A 19,256-nucleotide genomic window follows, 5' to 3' on the forward strand; every position below is an offset into this window, starting at 1 on the left:
CCACGAGGTCTGAGATAGAGCGGCAGCACAGGGGCGCGGAGGATACCACTGGCCTCTAGCGGAAGAACTGGAAAGCTCAGGCCTAAATGCGAAGAGGTGGCCAATGCTTTGGATCAAGATGGGAGGGAGGGAAAGGAAAATAACAGTTGTCTAAAATAAAAAACGAATGGCCAGACTGAAAGTATCAGGCAAACTGCTTACTATAAAAATAATCAGCCGGGCGTGGTGGCGCACGCCTTTAATCCCAGCACTCCGGAGGCAAAGGCAGGTGGATTTCTGAGTTCGAGGCCAGCCTGGTCTACAAAGTGAGTTCCAGGACAGCCAGGGCTATACAGAGAAACCCCCGTCTCAAAAAACAAAACAAAAAAAAATCCACTTTAGTGAGTGCAGAAGAAATGGAGACATTATTATCAATCATTATTTTGCAATAATCAGGCAATAAAAATTATAATAAAGAATTAAAATGTAAGAGAATGTTCTTAAATTAGACGGTGGTGGTACGCAACTTGATTCCAGCACCGGAGAGGCAGAGTCAGGAAGATCTCTGAGTTCGAGTCCACCCTGGACAGACAGGGCTTTATAGAAACCTTGTCTTGAAAAACCAAAAAAGAAAAAAGAAAAGTAACTTTAAAACGTCACTGTATTAGGACAACATTGATCATGTGAGTATCTCACTATTATATAAGAAGTACTGTATAATCTAGAATTCCTGCCCAAATTGGTTAATCTTTTTATTAGGTCTAATTATCCATTTATAGGAACCAAAGAACAAGTTAAACATCAGTACAAGAAGGTACTCTGTGGCCAAGCACAGTGTGTGATTCAAGCTGATACCACTGGGGAACTTAAGGATGACAATGGTGAATCTCAGGCCACCTTGGACTATACAGCTGTGCTGCTTTATTGTTGCTTGTTGCTCCTTAAAAAAAAAAAAAAAAAAAAGGGGGCTGGTGAGATGGCTCAGTGGGTAAGAGCACCCGACTGCTCTTCCCAAGGTCAGGAGTTCAAATCCCAGCAACCACATGGTGGCTCACAACCATCCTTAACAAGATCTGACTCCCTCTTCTGGAGTGTCTGAAGACAGCTACAGTGTATTTACATATAATAAATAAATAAATCTTAAAAAAAAAAAAAAGACATCTTGAAAACACAGAATTTTGTACACAAGACAACTATCCTGATGTCTTTAAAAAAGCAATAAACCTTTTTTAACGTTTTGTATATGTGTATACAAACTGAGTGTGTGTGTGTGTGTACACCACAGCAGGCAGGAGGAAGTCAAAGGAGGATTTTCAGGAGGATTCAGTTTTCTCTGTTTTTTTTTTTTTTTATTATATGTAAGTACACTGTAGCTGTCTTCAGACACCCCAGAAGAGGGTGCCAGATCTCATTACGGATGGTTGTTAGCCACCATGTGGTTGCTGGGATTTGAACTCTGGACCTTTGGAAGAGCAGTCCGGTGCTCTTACCCACTGAGCCATCTCACCAGCCCCCAGTTTTCTCCTTCAACCAAGCAGGTCCTGAAAATCGGACTCAGGACATCAGGGGTGATGGCAAATGCCCTTTCCATAGCACTGGCTGTTAGGACTGGGACGATGTCTCAATAGTTCTCCAACTGTTCTCCCAGAGATTCAGTGTTCAATCACCAGTACCGACATAGGGTCTCACAGTGAGTGTAACTCCAGTTCCATGGGATACAACACCCTCTTCTGGATCCACAGGCACTTGCACACAAGTGGTGCACATATATACATGGTAGGTAAAACCCATACAAAATAAATAGGTACATCTGTAAGGAGTCCAGGCACATGCAGGTAAGAGGCAGGCAGATCTTTTGAAGTCAGCCTGGTCTACATAGCAAGTTTCAGGACACTGAGAGCTACATAGTGAGATTCACTCTCAAAAATCAAACAAAAAACAACTTGTTCTTACAAAGGAGCCAAGTTCAGTTCCCTGTAGATGGTTCACAATTCCCTGAAGATTCAACTCCAAAAATCTGATGCCCTCTTCTGGACTGCTAGGGTGCTTACACCCTCAGGTGCACATAACTATCCTACAGATACACATATGCATAAATTTAAATTTTTGTTGTTGTTTCTTGAGACAAGGTTTCTATGGGGAGCCCTGGCTGTACTCACTCTGTAGACCAGGCTGAGCTTGAACTCAAAGATCCAATTGCCTCTGCCTCCCAAGTGCTGAGATCAAAGGTGTGTGCCAACACTGCCTAGAAAAAATAAATTAATTTTCCTCTCTTTTCTGTACACAGGTGTTTTTGCCTATTGTGTATGCAGTACTTGTTGTGGTTTTACTATCAGTCAAGTGGAGCCAAGTGACCATAGCTGGAAAATAAGACTTAAAGACTCCAAATGTCTTTCTTTCCACCACCCAAATGAGGAGCTAATATTAGGAATGCAAAATAAAATCCTCATTTGACACCATTTGGTGCCAGGTGTCATTGTACACACTTTTAATCCCAGCACTAAGGAGGCAGAGGCAAGTGGATCTCTTGAGTTCAAGACCAGCTTTGTCTTGGACAGGGCTCTATAGAGAACCTGTCTCAAAAAAAAAAAAAAAAAAGAAAGAAAGAAAGAGAGAGAGAGAAAGAGAGGAAGAAAGAAAGAAAAACAAGCCGGGCGTGGTGGCGCACGCCTTTAATCCCAGCACTCGGGAGGCAGAGGCAGGCGGATTTCTGAGTTCGAGGCCAGCCTGGTCTACAAAGTGAGCTCCAGGACAGCCAGAGCTATAAAGAGAAACCCTGTCTCGAAAAACCAAAAAAAAAAAAAAAAAAAAAAAAAAAGAAAGAAAGAAAAACAAAACCTTACCATTTGGCCAAAGGTAAAGGGTAAAGGGTGGAAAGGAAGTAGGGAAAACACCAGAAAAAAAAGCCAATTAAGGAACAAGATTACTGGACTGGCAAGATGGCTCAGCAGGTAAGAGCGCTGACTGCCCTTTCAAAGGTCCTGAGTTCAAATCCCAGCAACCACATTGTGGCTCACAACTGCCCTTAATGAGACCTGATGCCCTCTTCTGGTGCATCTGAAGACAGCTTCAGTGTACTTATTTAAATAAATCTTTGAGCAGGATCGAGCAGGGACTGAGCGAGCAAGATGACCAGAGCAAGTGGGGTTGACTAGAACAAGCAGAGGTCCTAAATACAATTCCCAACAACCAAACGAAAGCTCACACGCATCTGTACAGCTACAGTGTACTCATAAACATAAAATAAATAAAACTTTAAAAAAAAAGTTTACTGTCAGATCTAAAGATCTAAGCTGAAAGTTTAACCTAAAGATTTTGCAGGTGGGCCAGTAAAAACAGTGGGGCTCCCAACAGCTAGAATGCTATCCACTTTCCATGAGGTCATACATATGGCATAAGGCAAAATAAAAATCAAAGAGTTTTATTAGGGCTGACCAACAGTTACAGTCAACGCTGAGACAGATGAAGTCCTGTGGGTGGGTCTGAGTTCGAGGCCAGCCTGATCTACAGAGTGAGTTCCAGGACAGCCAGGGCTATACAGAGAAACCCTGTCTGGAAAAACCAAAAAAAAAAAAAAAAAAAAAAAAAAAAAAAAAAAGGAACCCTGAGCACACAAGGTCTTGGGTGAAATCCCAGACACAAAGCAGGGAGAGAGGGTTGGCAATAGGCTCAACTGTCAAGCCTGAAGACCTGAGTTCAACAAGAGTTCAGCTGAGTTCCTCTTGAGACTAACTACCAATTATTATCCTGATTGCCACATTTGGACCCTGGCGTGTGCCCGCACATATACAAATAAAATACAATGTAATACAATGTAATATGAGACAGCTGGGCTGATGAAACCGTTCAGTGGTTAAAAGCACTGGTTGCTCTTCCAAAGGACCTAGTTTACATTTCCAGCACCCACACACTTGCTCACAATCACCTATTTAGCTACAGTCCTAGAGGATCAGACTCCCTCTTTTGGACTCTGTGAACACCAAGCATGCATACAGTGCACAGAAATACATCCAGGCAAAACATTTTATGTAGTAAGTTTGTTTGTTTTAATTATTTATTTTATGTATGTGAGTTATACTGTAGCTGTCTTCAAACACCCCAGAAGAGGGCACTGGATTCCTCTAAAGATGGTTGTGAGCCACCATGTGGTTGCTGAAAATTGAACTCAGGACTTCTGCCTCTGGAAGAGCAGTCAGTGCTCTTAATCTCTGAGCCATCTCTCTAGCCCAAGTTTGGTTTTTGTTTTTTTAAAGAGCACTTATTAATATTGCAGAGGACCCAGTTTCTGTTCCCAGCACCCACATCAGGCAGCTGACAAGTCACCTGTAACTCAGTCCTAAGACATCAAATTGCATCTGTTCTTTGTGGTCTTATGTGCTTACATACAAGTATTGCACATAAACTCACATAGACATATAAATTTTTTTTTTTTCCTGAGACTGGTTGTCTCCAACTCTAACCCTGGAATTCACTCTGTAGACTCAGGCTGGCCTCAAAATCCCGTGTGTTGGGACTAAAGACATGCACCACAGTCCAGCACAAAATATATCTTTAAAATGAGGAAGATAAGGGGAGAGAGAGAAGGAGAATCTAATAGCAATATCTGACTATGGATCAAGAAATTCTCCAAAGCAGAAATGGGTGAACTTGCCTAGGATCACAAAACAACATATTTATCTACAGAAAGTATTCAAAAAAAGCCAGCAAGCTACAGATTCATTTCATTATTCATAGTCACTAGAGCTAAACTCCCAAATTTGCATGTTTTTTAAAGATTTGATTTTCTTTCATGTATATGAGTGTTTACCTATATATGTATGTGCGCCACATGCCATGTGTCTACAAGACCACCAGAGACTTTGCTATTGGGTTTTTATTGCTGTTGTTTGTTTTTTGTTTTTCTTTTTTTTTTTTTTAAGATTTATTTTATTATTATATCTAAGTACACTGTAGCTGTCTTCAGACACACCAGAAGAGGGCATCAGATCTTATTAAGGATGGTTGGGAGCCACCATGTGGTTGCTGGGATTTGAACTCATGACCTTTGGAAGAACAGTCAGTGCTCTTACCCGCTGAGCCATCTCTCCAGCCCCTGCTTTTTGTTTTTCGAGACAGGGTTTCTCTGTGTAGTCCTGGCTGTCCTGGAACTCACTTTGTAGACCAGGCTGGCCTCAAAGTCAGAAATCCACCTGCCTCTGCCTCCCGAGTGCTGGGATTAAAGGCATGCGCCACCAGTGCCTGGCTACTATTGGTTTTTTGGCTTTTCTGGTTTTTTTGTTTGCTTGTTTGTTTATTTGTTTGTTTGAGACAGGATAGGGTAGCCCTGGTTGGCTTAGAATCCGTTCTGAGATCCACCTACCTCTGCCTTCAGAGTGCTGGGATTAGAGCTGGAGAAATGGCTCAGTGGTTAAGAGCAATGTCTGTTCTTCCAGAGGTCCTGAGTTCAATCCTTAGCAACCACATGGTGGCTCACAACCATCTGTCATGGGATCAGATGCCTCATTCGGATGTGTCTGAAAACCATGACAAGTGTACTCATATGCATAAAATAAATAAAAAAATCTTTTTTAAAAAAATCTGAGAACTATCACCTTTGGGAGTATGGACTGGTGTACAGAGGAGGGGTGGCAAACCCAATGGTTTCAGGAACCAGGCCAGTAATGGAATTGGGAGGAGCTAAGAGAGAGTACAGAAGACCCAGGGCTCATTTATACAGGGCTCAACCACTACACTGAGCCAGAACTTACATCTTTAGATAAGTCAGTGCATGCCAAAGTTTCAGCTAGAAATGTAAATCATTAGGAAATGACTGGCATCTTAAAAAGACAGTGGTCCCCCCCCGACAGTGCTCAGATATAGCCAGTGGCTCCCACTGTTTCAACCGCTGTTCACTAAAGTAGTCACTTCCACATTAAGACCGGGCATAGGCTAAGCAAAGTGGCTTAGAGAACCAAAAGTCCTCTAGACTAGCTAATATAGCAAGTTCCCAGACATCTTAGGAAGCCCTCTCTCCAAAACAAAACAAAAATAAAGGCAGGCCAGCCAGAGTTTTATAATGAAGACCTGTCTCAAAAAAACAAACAAACAAAAGGCAGGTCTGAGAGTGTACCTCAGCGTGTGTGCTTGCCTAACATGCTCAAAGACATAGCTTTATTCCCTGAACCAATAATACTTAGATCCTGAAAACTTGTTAGCTAGCCCACCTAGCCAAAGTGGTGGACTTCAGGTTCAGTTAGAGATTGTTTCAAGGGAATAAGGTAGAGAGCAATAGAGTAAGACACCCAAAGTCTTACTCTGGCCTCCAAATTTATGTGTGTGTGCGTGCACGCACACACACACAAAGATGGCAGCAGACACACTTCCCAAGCTAGTCCACATAGGCAACTCCAGATAGCCAAGGATACACTAAAATAAACAAATACATACATGTCTGTGTGTCTGTGTGTGTGTGTGTATATACATATATGTGTGTATATATATTAGCTAGACTGATTATGATAGTGTCTTGCATTTAGTTCCTGCAACCAAAAAGCTGGAGACAGAGGAGCAGGTGTTAATGATCAGCCTAGACCTTGTCCCCCAACCCTGCATCTAGGCAAGATGGTTCATACCTGTCACCCGAGCCCTCTGGACACAGGCCGACAGATCTGTTTGAGACCAGCATGGTCTACATAGTGAGTTCAAAGTCATCAAAAGCTACATAGGCCATGAGAAAAATACCTCGTTTGCTATTCTCCAAGAATACTGTGTCCTTTCTCCCAAGCGGCCTATGTGCGATGGCCATTCTTGGTTGTCAACTTTATTACATCTGGAATTAACAGAAACCCAAGCAGATGGCTGTGCCTGTGAGGAATTTTTTTCTCCTTAATCAGATCATTTGAAATGGGAAGACCCACTCTAATCCAGATCTTTTGAGGCAGGAAGATCCATCTTTAATCTGGGCCCCACCTTCTGGTGGCAGCCTATATACAGGACATGGAAGAACGAAGCTTTTGTTCCTTGCCTGCCCACTCTCTCTGGCAAATCCATTCCTTCCCTGGCATTAAAGGCTGCTTCTTCAGGATCCTGGTATGTACTGAAGACCATCTAGCCTCACGGGGACTGAACAACTATTGTATTCTTGTACCTTCTGTTGGTAGATATCCATTGTTGAACTATGGTCTAGCTGGACCACAGCCTATAAACCATTCTAATAAATCATATATATATATATATGTGTGTGTGTGTGTATATACACATATATACATACATACATACATCTTTATTTATATAGAGTTTTATATATACAAATATATGTATTTATATAATGTATATTAGTATACTGTAGCTGTCTTCAGACATTAACAGAAGAGGGTATCAAATCCCATTACAGATGCATTTGAGCCACTGTGCAGTTGTGCTGGGAATTGAATTCAGGGACTCTGGAAGAACAGTTAAGTGCTGTTAACCACTGAGCCATCTCTCTAGTCCCATATATACTAGTATACTGTATATTTATATATAATACATATTTATTTCTTCTAACATATAGATACATATATATATATATGTCCTTAAGAAAACCCTAATACTCTAATAAATTACTTTCTAAAACTTAAAGAGCTGGGGTTGTGAGCATCTTTACCTACCCACCAGGCACAAGGCCCCAGGTTCAGGCCCCAGCACTACATAAAATGAGGCATACTAGTACACACCTGTAATTCCAGCCCTGAGGAAACAGAAAGATCAGAAAGTTGTTCATCTTGGCTACATAGTGCGCTTGCGTTATGGACTACATAGGACCATCAAACTGGCTTTTTGTTGTTCTGTTTCTTTCTTGTTGTCAAAAATTAAATCCGGGCTGGTGAGATGGCTCAGTGGGTAAGAGCACCCGACTGCTCTTCCGAAGGTCCGGAGTTCAAATCCCAGCAACCACATGGTGGCTCACAACCATCCGCAACGAGATCTGGCGCCCTCTTCTGGTGTGTCTGAAGACAGCTACAGTGTACTTACATATAATGAATAAATCTTTAAAAAAAAAAATTAAATCCATGACAACATACAGGCAAGGCAAGCCTTCTGCCACTGAGCCTCCCCAGTTCTGGGCACTGTGGATTGGGTTTATCATGGCAGTACCTGGGATGCTGAGGGAAGAAGACCTTAAATTCAAGGTCAACTTGGGTTAGATAGCAAGATTCTTTAAAAAAAAAAAAAAAAAAAAAGGAGGGTGGTGATGGAGAGATGTTTCTGTGGTTAAGAGCAGGGGTTGCCTGGTCTACAAAGTGAGTTCCAGGACAGCCAGGGCTACACAGAGAAACCCTGTCTTGAAAAGACCAAAAAAAAAAAAAAAAAAAAAAAAAAAAAAGAGCAGGGGTGCAGGGGTTGCTCTTCCAAAGGGCCTGGGTTCAATTTCCAGAGACCCATTATGATCAGTAACTCCAGTACCAGGGGATCCTCTACCCTCTTCTGGCTTGTACAGGAACTGCATGACATAAAGCACATACATACTAGCCCTGTACAGACGTGTGTGTATGTGTGTGTGTGTTTGTGTGTATAGTATGTATGTATGTATGTATGTATCTATCTATCTATCCATCTATCTATCTATCTTATTTATTAGATCAAGGGCAGAACCCTAAATTGCCCCCACTTAAAGTTGATGAGCAGCCAAGGATTGAAAGCCTCTGAAGCCAGCTGGGCATAGTCGGCCACTCCTTTAATCCCAGGCTTGGAATTGTGAGATCTGTGAGTTGGAAGCTAGCCTCCTCTACCTATTGAGTACAGGCTAGCCAAGGCTACATACTCAGACCCTGTCTGAAAGAAAACCTCTGTAGCAAATGAAAACATATGCGAACGGGTCCGTATCTGGGAGAGCAGTGTGGATTCAGTCTGTAAAACCTGAGTCCATTCTGAAGGCTCCTCCCCTCTTAGACTAGTGCAGTATCCTCCTCACTGATGCATTGGCTCCTCACTGAACACCACACTTCAGGCTGGGGACGTAGCACCAGGTAAAGTCCCTGACTAGGAGGCACAGGTCTGGGTTCAAGCCCGTAAACAACGTGTGGTGGCTGAAGCTTGTGATCCCAGCACTCCAAATGTGGAGACACAAGGATCTGTATATCAAAGTCACCATATATGTGTGTATGTGTATACATATATACATATACACATATATATGCACACACACATATATACATATATGCATATACACACACATACATACATATATATGCATATATTCACACACATATATATGCATACACGCACAAACACATATGCATACACACACACACACTATATATATATATATATATGTACACACACATACACACACACACATATATGAAGCCTGGGTGATGTGAGACTCTCAGAGGAATTAAAAAAATAAAAATAAAAAAGTGGCATACTTTAAAGAGTATGACCAAGTCAAACTAGCCCAGTCAAGGTAATGGCACAGGTGAGTAGAAGCTGGAAGAGGAACTTTTATTTGGACTTAGAGCCATCAAAGATAACATACTGAACTAAGGAATAAGTCGGGTCCCAAAAGAGCTCACCAAGTAAAGAGACTGCACTTTTCAGCAGCTCGACAGTTACTGCGACCCATAAGCCCTGCCGGGAACAGTTGCCATTAAATCACTCTCATGTGCCGCCATTACAAAAGTAGAGGTTTTTCATCACAAACTGTCACAAGTATTACAAAAGAAAGTGGAAGAAAAAAAAAAACACATGGTGCAGATCTTAAAATGGTGCTCCCCCATTTAGCTCAGAGGTCTTGCCATCTTCAAAAGACAGTTCCCCCCCACTGACCTCATCAGCTACGATCAGATCGAGAAGGCTGCTTTGCTTTTGCTAGCTAGCCCTTGACAGCCGGGACAGAACAGCAGGGGAAGGCACAGGTAGGAGTGGGGCAAGGAGCAGAGGGCTAATGCCCCTCACTCAGTACGAGGATGACAGCTGAAGCTTGGTGGGAGAGTGGAGCTGGTGAGGCTGGAGGGGAGGAGGCTCCAGGCCCTGCGTTCAGTCAGAGTCACTGCTGGAAGAGGAGGAGGAGGAGGAGGAGGAGTGCTGCAAGGGGAAAGGACACATCATCAGACCCAGATGACCTCTGGTTACCCCAAGGGCCATTTTATCATGCCCCACCCATCCACCCAAGTATCCAGTAAGCAGGAGTCTCATACTGTCCTGTCCCAATAACCAACAAAATCAAGGGTTTCCTGCAGCAGGGAACGTACAAGAATGGATTAAATTGTCCTCAACCACTGCACAGAACTGAACACATTGCCTTCCAACCAAGTTTCCACACCTAGCCAGGGCCAGGAAAGTGGAGCAAACTCAGCAGGGTGTGGGAAGCTGCTGCTACCTTAATCATCCCTCCTCGTTAGCTTTAAGGAATAACAAACTAGCTGGGCAGCGGTGGTGCTTGCCTTTAAACCCAGCACTCGGGAGGCAGAGGCCGGCGGATTTCTGAGTTCAAGGCCAGCCTAGTCTACAAAGTGAGTTCCAGGATAGCCAGGGCTATACAGAGAAACCCTGTGTTGAAGAAAAAAAAAAAAAAAAAAAAAAAAAGAATGACAAACTAGAATCTCTCTGCACCTCAGAGAGGGTAGAAACGGCCACCGTGTGGGTGATGGTGTATTTCTAAGTCCCACTAGGGGAAAAAGTGGGGAAGATGGCAGAAGAGACATCTAGATGGCTGGAGAAATCCCATCCCAGGATCCACACAGACATACCGAGGTTCTCTCCCTCATTCAGAGTCTCATTTCCTTCCCTAATCCCCACATGTCTACCTAAGACCAGACTCAGGAACTAGAGCCCAAATCCACGGAGCAAACAAACACGGGCATAAAGTCTACCGAAGCCTCAAGTTTCAGACTGACGGTCTTCCTGAGTCCTCAGGGGAACTCCCACCCTCACTAATAAGAATCAACGTTCCTGCCGGGCGTGGTGGCGCACGCCTTTAATCCCAGCACTCGGGAGGCAGAGGCAGGCGGATTTCTGAGTTCGAGGCCAGCCTGGTCTACAAAGTGAGCTCCAGGACAGCCAGGGCTATACAGAGAAACCCTGTCTCGTAAAAACCAAAAAAAAAAAAAAAAAAAAAAAAAAAAAAAAGAATCAACGTTCCTGTGGAAGGACCGTACTGGTCTAGTGAAGGAAAATCCCCTTTCACCCCAGGCTTTGCTGGAGGCTGAGTCACAGAAGGCTCCTCCAGGGAATTAACTCAGCACCTGGGAATGCTGAAGGAGATAAAGGAAATCCAGGAACTAAGGGCCATATCACCACTCACTAAACTATTATGCTTTGTCACTGTGCTTTGTCACTCTTTTGACATTTAGACAACCTCAGTGGGTGTGTCCAATTTACCAAAGGATACACCCGGGGTGGGTGAGGGAAGTTACTGGGAAAGAGTTAGGTAGAGAAGGTTGAGGAGTTTTGGCACGGAAATCCACCCCGCACCCCTTCACTTTTCCTTGGCAGATGGGAGTGGTCTGATGCCTCAATATTACTAAACTCCTTTCAGGAGGATCCCCTCACGTAAAGGAAAAACCATCTACATCTGCTAAAGCGACAAGCGGTAGGCAGCAACCGCTCCCACAAACCATCGCCTGCGCCCACAAACCGTGAATGCCCTTCCGCAACTCCTGATCACCCCTGGTCCCTCTGAACGGAGCTCTTTCCCCAGCCAGGCTCCAGAGGACACTGACCTTCCCGTGCTTGTGATGTTTGTGCGACTTCTTATGAGCTTTCTTCATTTTCTTCCGAGTCTTCTTGTCTATCACGATTCCGGGGCCCACCATGCCAGGAGCCGGAGGATTCACGGGGCACATGCCAGGAGCAGGTGGTGGGTATGGGGGAGGGTAGGGACCTGAGGGTTGGTATCCTGGACACCCTGGTTGTGGTACAGGATAAGGGGGACGACACGGAGGGAAAGCTGGGTTTCCCTGGGGAATTCCGGGAGGACAGGGGACAGGGGGAAAGGCAGGATTGAGAGGTGGTGGACAGGCAGGATTGGAACCTCCTGGGCACACAACTTGGGGTGGATATGGATTCGGTCCTGGAAGAAGAATCCGAGAATAAAGATTAGAACTGTCCGGAAACTCTATCAACACAAATCACTACGGTTCTTAAGCCTTATGGAAAGGCAGAACTTGGTAACTAGCAGTGGTCCGGTGGCTTTGCTTTTGCTCGGGGTTGCGGGGATAGATAGAAACTTCCTGTTTCATTGCAAAATGGGCTGGGGCGGGTCAGAGGAGAGCCCCCAGGAACTTACCAGCATTAGGATTCCACATGTCCAGATGTTAGCTCAAGCCTAGGAAGTAAAACAGGCAAAAATCTGAAGGTCCCAGGAAGGGAGGAGGATTTTCAAGAACCCGAGCCCCACCCTACAGCCTCCACCCTGCAGCCTCCACCCTACAACCTCCACCCTACCAAGGCTCTCACTGATAAACCTCCACTTAAAAATGGGCAGCACTCTGGCGACAAAGGCAGGTGGATCTCTGAGTTCCAGACCAGCCTGGTCTAAAAAGTTACAGGACAGCCAGAGCTACCCTTTGTCGAAACCCAAAACAAAAGGAAATGAAAAAAGTTCCCTGCCGGGCGTGGTGGCACACGCTTTTAATCCCAGCACTTGGGAGGCAGAGGCAGGTGGATTTCTGAGTTCGAGGCCAGCCTGGTCTACAGAGTGAGTTCCAGGATAGCCAGGGCTACACAGAGAAACCCTGTCTGGAAAAACTAAAAAAAAAAAAAAAAAAAAAAAAAAAAAAAAAAAAGTTCCCTTTCTCTTTCCCGCACCCTCTTAGCCTACTCTAGCCCAGGATTTAAATCACAGGAACTCTCTTCCCAGGGCCCCTCCCACTTTCACTATCTCACCTGGATGTCTCATTTCCCTCTCCCTGGAATGGGACCGGAGGCCTTTAGGCATCCGTGGTGTGAGATGGGACCTAAACTCTCTGCTCGCCCCGGGGGCACCCCTGAAGTGGAGCTAAAATAAATAAATAAATAAATAATCCCATCCTGAAGTATCAAGAAAGACACTCCAGGTCCCAAAACTCTTAGAACACACACACACAACCCCCAAAGGGCAAATGGAGTTCCTAGTTCTCAGGAATAAATGGATCCCAGCTAAGAGGAGAGAAGGAATTTGGGAGGCCAGATGCCCTGTCACCTTCCCAAGATCGCCGGTCCCGCTCCTGTCGTCCTTCTCAGTCTGGGTTCGCACTTCCTGGTCACTCCTATTCATTCTATACTTCCGCACCGCCCCTGTGACCTAGTTAATAATTATGTGATCACTTGGCACGATGATTGGAGAACTGACTTGTCAATCGCTGTGGTCCAACTAAACAAGGAGGAAACCCTTGCGCTGGCCGCCAGGCGGAGCCTTAGGGAGAAAACATTGCGTTGTGAAATACATACAGGTGAAATACAGAGACGCAGCGGAAATACTCCTTAGGGCGGGACCGAGGCGGGGTCAGCTCCAAGCAAAGGACCTGAGCCAACTAGATAAACTCTCACTGGTTTTTTTTTGTTTGTTTTGCTTAAATTTTAAGATTTTTTTTTTTTTTTTTTTTTTTTTTGGTTTTTATCGAGACAGGGTTTCTCTGTGTAGCCCTGGCTGTCCTGGAACTCACGCTGTAGACCAGGCTGGCCTCGAACTCAGAAATCCGCCTGCCTCTGCCTCCCAAGTGCTGGGATTAAAGACGTGCGCCACCACGCCCGGCAAGATTTTTTTTTTTTTAATGTGTATGAGTGTTTTGCCTCAGTGTATGTGCACCAAGTGCCTGCTTGATGGTAGACTTGTCTGTAACCTAGCATTTTGGAAATGGAGGAAGAGAATCAGGATTTAAAGACAATGTTAGCTTCTTAGGGAATTTGAGGCCAGTCAACCCTACATAAAACCTCAGAGAGAGCTCTGTCCTGATGGCACAACACCTTTAGTCCCTGAACTCAGGAGGCAGAGGCAGGTGAATCTCTGCGTTTGAAACCAGCATGGTCTGCATAGTAAGTTCCAAGACAGCCAGAGCCACACAGACAAGCCCTGTCTCTGACTCGGAAAACAACAACAACAAAAACAAAAAAAGGCCTCAAAACAAAAGGAGGAAGTTCTGCTGAGTCCCAGCCCTGGGCTTCAATGTTGCCAGCTGCTAGAACCACAGCCTGTGGTTCTCTTTTGTAGAAAGATAAGAGACAGGGTTTCAATGTGTTCAGCAGATGGTGCGGTTATAGTTTCATGTCATTGTTCGGGTAACTAAGTGAATTCATTTTTGGTTTTGATGTTCTGAGATAATCTACCAGTATGACTCCGGTTGACCTTGGATGAAAAGCAGTCATCCCATATCTGCCTCTCTCGGGTGCTAGAAAAACAAAAGCAAGCCACAACTCTCAGAATTTTTTTTTAAAAGATGAAGATTACAAACACGCGTTTCAGCACATCTAGTTCTAACAGGTGGATTTCAAAACATGTAAAGCAAGTGTCTGCAACTGAGCTATATACCCAACCCATAAATATCATTTTAAAATATTTTATCTTAGCCGGACATGGTGGCACACACGTTTAATACCAGCACTTGGGAGGCAGAGGCAGGCGGATTTCTGAGTTCGAGGACAGCCTGGTCTACAAAGTGAGTTCCAGGACGGCCAGGGCTATACAGAGAAACCCTGTCTCGAAAACAAAACAAAAACAAAAAAATTATCTTATGCGTATTGGTGTTTTGGCTGCATGTATGGCTTGTGCACCACATGCATGAAGTACCTGCCCAAGCCAGAAGAGGGCACCAGATAACTGGAGTTATAGACAGTTGTGCGCTGCCTTGTGAGTGCTGGAAATGAAATCTGGGTCTTCTGGAAATGCAACTATTGCTCTTAACTACTGAGAGCCATCTCTCTAGCCTCCATAAACATCACTTCTGGGCTGGTGAGATGGCTCAGCGGGTAAGAGCACCCGACTGCTCTTCCGAAGGTCCAGAGTTCAAATCCCAGCAACCACATAGTGGCTCACAACCATCTGTAACAAGATCTGGGGCCCTCTTCTGGTGCGTCTGAAGACAGCTACAGTGTACTTACTTATAATACATAAATAAATCTTAAAAAAAAAAAAAAAAAAAAAAAAACAAAAAAAAAAATCACTTCTAATGGCAAAAACGCTTTAATCTGTTACTTAAAAGCTGTGCCACCTTACATACATTCTGAACTTCTGCATTCTTTAGTTTCCTCCTGAACGAAAGGGGCAGGACTGTCATGGAAAACACAAACCGACTGAGCAAAAGCACGGTCTAGCTAGAGTGTAAAGATTATCCTGAAAGGGGCTAGCAAGATGGCCCAGCAGGTAGCTGGGCAGTGATGGCACAGGCAGAGAGAGCTCTGTGAATTCAAGGCCAGCCTGGTCTACAGAGTGAGTTCCAAGAAAGCCAAGGCTATACAGAGAACCTCTGTCTCAAAAAAAAAAAAAAAAAAACCACAAACAACAAAAAAAACAAACAGACATGGCTGGAGAGATGGCTCAAAGGTTAAGAGCACTGACTGCTCTTCCAGAGGTCCTGGGTTCAAATCCCAGAAACCACATGGTGGCTCACAACCATCCGTAATGAGATCTGATGCTTCTTCTGGGGTGTCTGAAGGCAACTACAGTGTCTTACATATAATAAATAAATTTTAAAAAGAGATTATTTATTTATTTATTTATTTGTTTTTTTTTGAGACAGGGTTTCTCTGTATAGCCCTGGCTGTCCTGGAACTCACTTTGTAGACCAGGCTGGCCTCAAACTCAGAAATCCACCTGCCTCTGCCTCCCGAGTGCTGGGATTAAAGGCGTGCGCCACCACACCCGGCTCGAGATTTATTTATTTTATGTATATCAGTACCCATTGCTCTCTTTAGACACACCAGAAGAGGTCATCAGATCCCATTACAGATGGTTGTGAGCCACCATGTGGTTGCTGGGAATTGAACTCAGGACCTTCAGAAGAACATTCAGTGCTCTTAACCACTGAGCCATCTCTCCAGCCCAATAAATCATTAGAAAAAGAAAAACAAACAAACAAAACAATAACAACAAAAGAAGAGGAGGAGGAAGAGGACAGCAGCAGGTAAATGCCGACTGCCAAGTCAGATATCGTTGGTTCAATTCCTTGGACCCACATATAGGAGAGAGCAGACTCCCAAGAACTGTCCTCTGAAGCTCACACACCGGTGACACTAGCACTTGAGGGACAGAAGGATCTCACATTGAGGCCAACGTGGACTACTAGACTACACAGCAATCTGGACTACACAGTAAAACCTTGACTCCTAATAAACAAAGTGGTGTTTATCTTAGGGAAAGAAGCATGAAAATAAAGGGATTTACCTAGCTATCATGAGAAAGAAGAAAGAAAGAAAGAAAGAAAGAAAGAAAGAAAGAAAGAAAGAAAGAAAGAAAGAAAAGAAAAGAAAAGAAAAGAAAAGAAAAAGAAATAACTAAAGCTGCATACGGTGACTAAGCCTATAACCCCAGCACTTTGCAGATAGGGCTTACAGGATTGTGAGTTCAAGGTCACCCTTGGCAACATAGAGAGTTTTAGGTCACCCTGGGCTACATGAGACCCTGTCTATAAATAAAATGATAAATAAAACAAGGACTTTCCCACAAGCCACACAAGGCCTGGACCTTAGCTGTCTACGTTCCTCTCCCTGCCCTCTACACTTTTTTTTTTATTTTTATTTTTTTGTTTTTTTGTTTTGTTTTTGGGTTTTTTTTTTGTTTGTTTGTTTGTTTGGTTTTGGTTTTCCGAGACAGGGTTTTCTCTATATAGCCCTGGCTGTCCTGGAACTCACTCTGTAGATCAGGCTGGCCTGGAACTCAGAAATCTGCCTGTCTCTGCCTCTGGAGTGCTGGGATTAAAGGCATGTGCCACCACGCCCGGCACTTTTATTTATTTTTAAGACAGGCTCTCACACCCAGTTTAGGATGGCCTCAAGCCTGCTATGTTGCCAAGATGATCTCAAACTTTTACAAATATTTACAACAATTTTTATTAGGTGTGATGACTATTCTTGGTAGTCGATGGATTACTTAATCTAGATTTTGAAGTGGGAAGACACACCTCTAACCTGGGCCATACCATCTGCTGGAAACCTAGATAAGGATACCGAAGAAGGACACTTTGCTCTTGGCCAGTTTGTTCTCTCCTGGAAAGGAAAGTCCATTTCTTTACCGGCATTAGAGCCTAGTTCTTTGGGAGTCCACCATGTACTGAAGACATCCAAGCACGTGGACTGTGCTGGACTGTTGGACTTCCTGCTTACAGCCAGTCATTGTTAGATTTGCTGGGCTGCAGCCTGTAAATCAATCTAATAAATCCTGCTTACCTGCATCTATATCTCTGCCTATATATTTATATATAGAAATTAATACATTAGGGTAAGATGAAAATTTATTCTTTTTTTTTTTTTTTAGATTTATTTATTTATTATATGTAAGTACACTGTAGCTGTCTTCGGACACTCCAGAAGAGGGCGCCAGATCTCGTTACAGATGGTTGTGAGCCACCATGTGGTTGCTGGGATTTGAACTCTGGACCTTCGGAAGAGCAGTCGGGTGCTCTTACCCACTGAGCCATCTCACCAGCCCCCGAAAATTTATTCTTAATGTATACATTTGGGTATGTGTAAGAGTACACTATAGCCATTTTCAGAAACACCAGGAGAGGGCAATCAGATCCCATTACAGATGGTTGTGAGCCACCATGTGGTTGTTGGGGGTTGAACTCAGGACCTCTGGAAGAGCAGTCAGTGCTCTTAATTGCTGAGCCACCTCTCCATCCCGAAATTGTATTCTTAATGTATAGAATATGAAGGAAAACATGTATACTTATTTTTTAAAAGAAAGCTTTTTAAAATATATGAAATGCTTCCCAACTTTGTGGGTTACCCTTGTACAGGGACCACAATAATCTCTGTATTGTTTTAATTTAGTGTTTGTGCTATAGAAGCAATGTAGTATATGTGCTGTTTGTCTGTTTGTCTGTATGTGCACCTGCGCATGGAGGTGCCCACAAAGGCCAGAAGAGGGCATCGGGTACCCTAGAGCAAGAATTATGGGAGGCTGTGAACTTGCTAATAGGAGCACTGGGAACTAAACCCTGGTTCCCTGAAAGAGCAGCAAGTGATCCTAACTTAGCCCTCTCTCTCCAGCCTCTGACTTTGAAATGTTGATCCTCCCTGCCTGCCTACAGCTCCAGATCAGCTCCGGCCTCCACCTTCCCTGTGCTGGGATTACAAGGACCTGCCATACTGCTTATGCAGTGCTAGGGATGGAGCCCAGGGCTTCCAGAATGTTCTGTAAGTACTATGCCAAGCGAGGTATAGCGCCACCCCCTGGTGCTCCTGGGCAACTGCTGCCTAGGTAAACTCGCTCAGACAGATCCCCCACAGCGTGAGCCTCAGAGATCTGAGTGCACTCAGCCCAAATGCTTCACTGTGGCCACTCCTCCAGTGCCCAACAGGTGGTGCCACCATGTGAAAAATTAATCTGGTGGTCCTAGAGAGATGACTTAGAGGTTAAAAAGCAACACAGCTGTTCCGGAGCACTGGAGTTCAGTACTCAGTATCCATATCAAGTGGCTCCTAACTCCCACTTCAGGGGTATCCAGTACCTTACCAGTGCCCCGCTGTACACCACACACACACACACACACGCACATGCACACACACAGAGAGAGAGAGAGAGAGAGAGAGAGAGGTTTTTAAAATGATATAAATAAAGTCTTCAAAAATAAATGGGGGGGGGGCTGGTGAGATGGCTCAGCAGTTAAGAGCGCCGACTGCTCTTCCAAAGGTCCTGAGTTCAAATCCCAGCAACCACATGGTGGCTCACAACCATCCGTAACAAAAATCTGATGCCCTCTTCTGGAGTGTCTGAAGACAGCTACAGTGTACACACATATAATAAATAAATCTTTAATTAATAAATAAATAAATAAATAAATAAATAAATAGATAGATAGATAAATGTTGCTACCTGCCACAGGGGCACACACCTTTAATTCTAGCACTTGAAAGAGAGAGAGGCAGGTAGATTTCTATGAGTTAAAGGCCAATCTGGTCTACATAGTGAGTTCCTGGCCAGCCAGAGCTACATAGTGAGACCTTGTCTAATAAGTAAGTAAATAAATGCTAGTGTCTCAAGCATGTGCTCCAGATGCTGAGGCAAGAGGATTGTTGCAAGTCTGAGACTAGCCTGGGCTACATACTGCGTAGCAGGTGTAAGTCAGCCAAGGCCACACAGTAAGACCCTGCTTCAAAAATAAATAAATAAAAAATAAAGG

General features: G+C 44.1%; 1 protein-coding gene and 1 pseudogene across 1 annotated transcript; both read right to left on the reverse strand.

Annotated features, from left to right (window-relative positions):
• Positions 1 to 9,420: 9,420 nt before the first annotated feature.
• Positions 9,421 to 13,224, reverse strand: Prr13 (proline rich 13). Its single transcript, XM_085831651.1, has 4 exons — positions 13,121 to 13,224; positions 12,227 to 12,265; positions 11,661 to 12,010; positions 9,421 to 10,023 (listed from the first exon to the last, which is right to left on the reverse strand). The coding sequence occupies exons 2-4, from the start codon at positions 12,243 to 12,245 to the stop codon at positions 9,976 to 9,978; spliced, it is 417 nt and encodes a 138-aa protein (XP_085687777.1). The 5' UTR covers positions 12,246 to 12,265; positions 13,121 to 13,224; the 3' UTR covers positions 9,421 to 9,975.
• A 4,601-nt stretch (positions 13,225 to 17,825) lies between these two features.
• On the reverse strand, positions 17,826 to 17,924 carry LOC115029431 (U6 spliceosomal RNA; annotated as a pseudogene).
• Positions 17,925 to 19,256: the final 1,332 nt, after the last annotated feature.

This window comes from Mus caroli, unplaced genomic scaffold (assembly GCF_978045245.1).
Source record: "Mus caroli unplaced genomic scaffold, Mus_caroli_1 scaffold_16, whole genome shotgun sequence".
Taxonomy (NCBI): domain Eukaryota; kingdom Metazoa; phylum Chordata; class Mammalia; order Rodentia; family Muridae; genus Mus; species Mus caroli.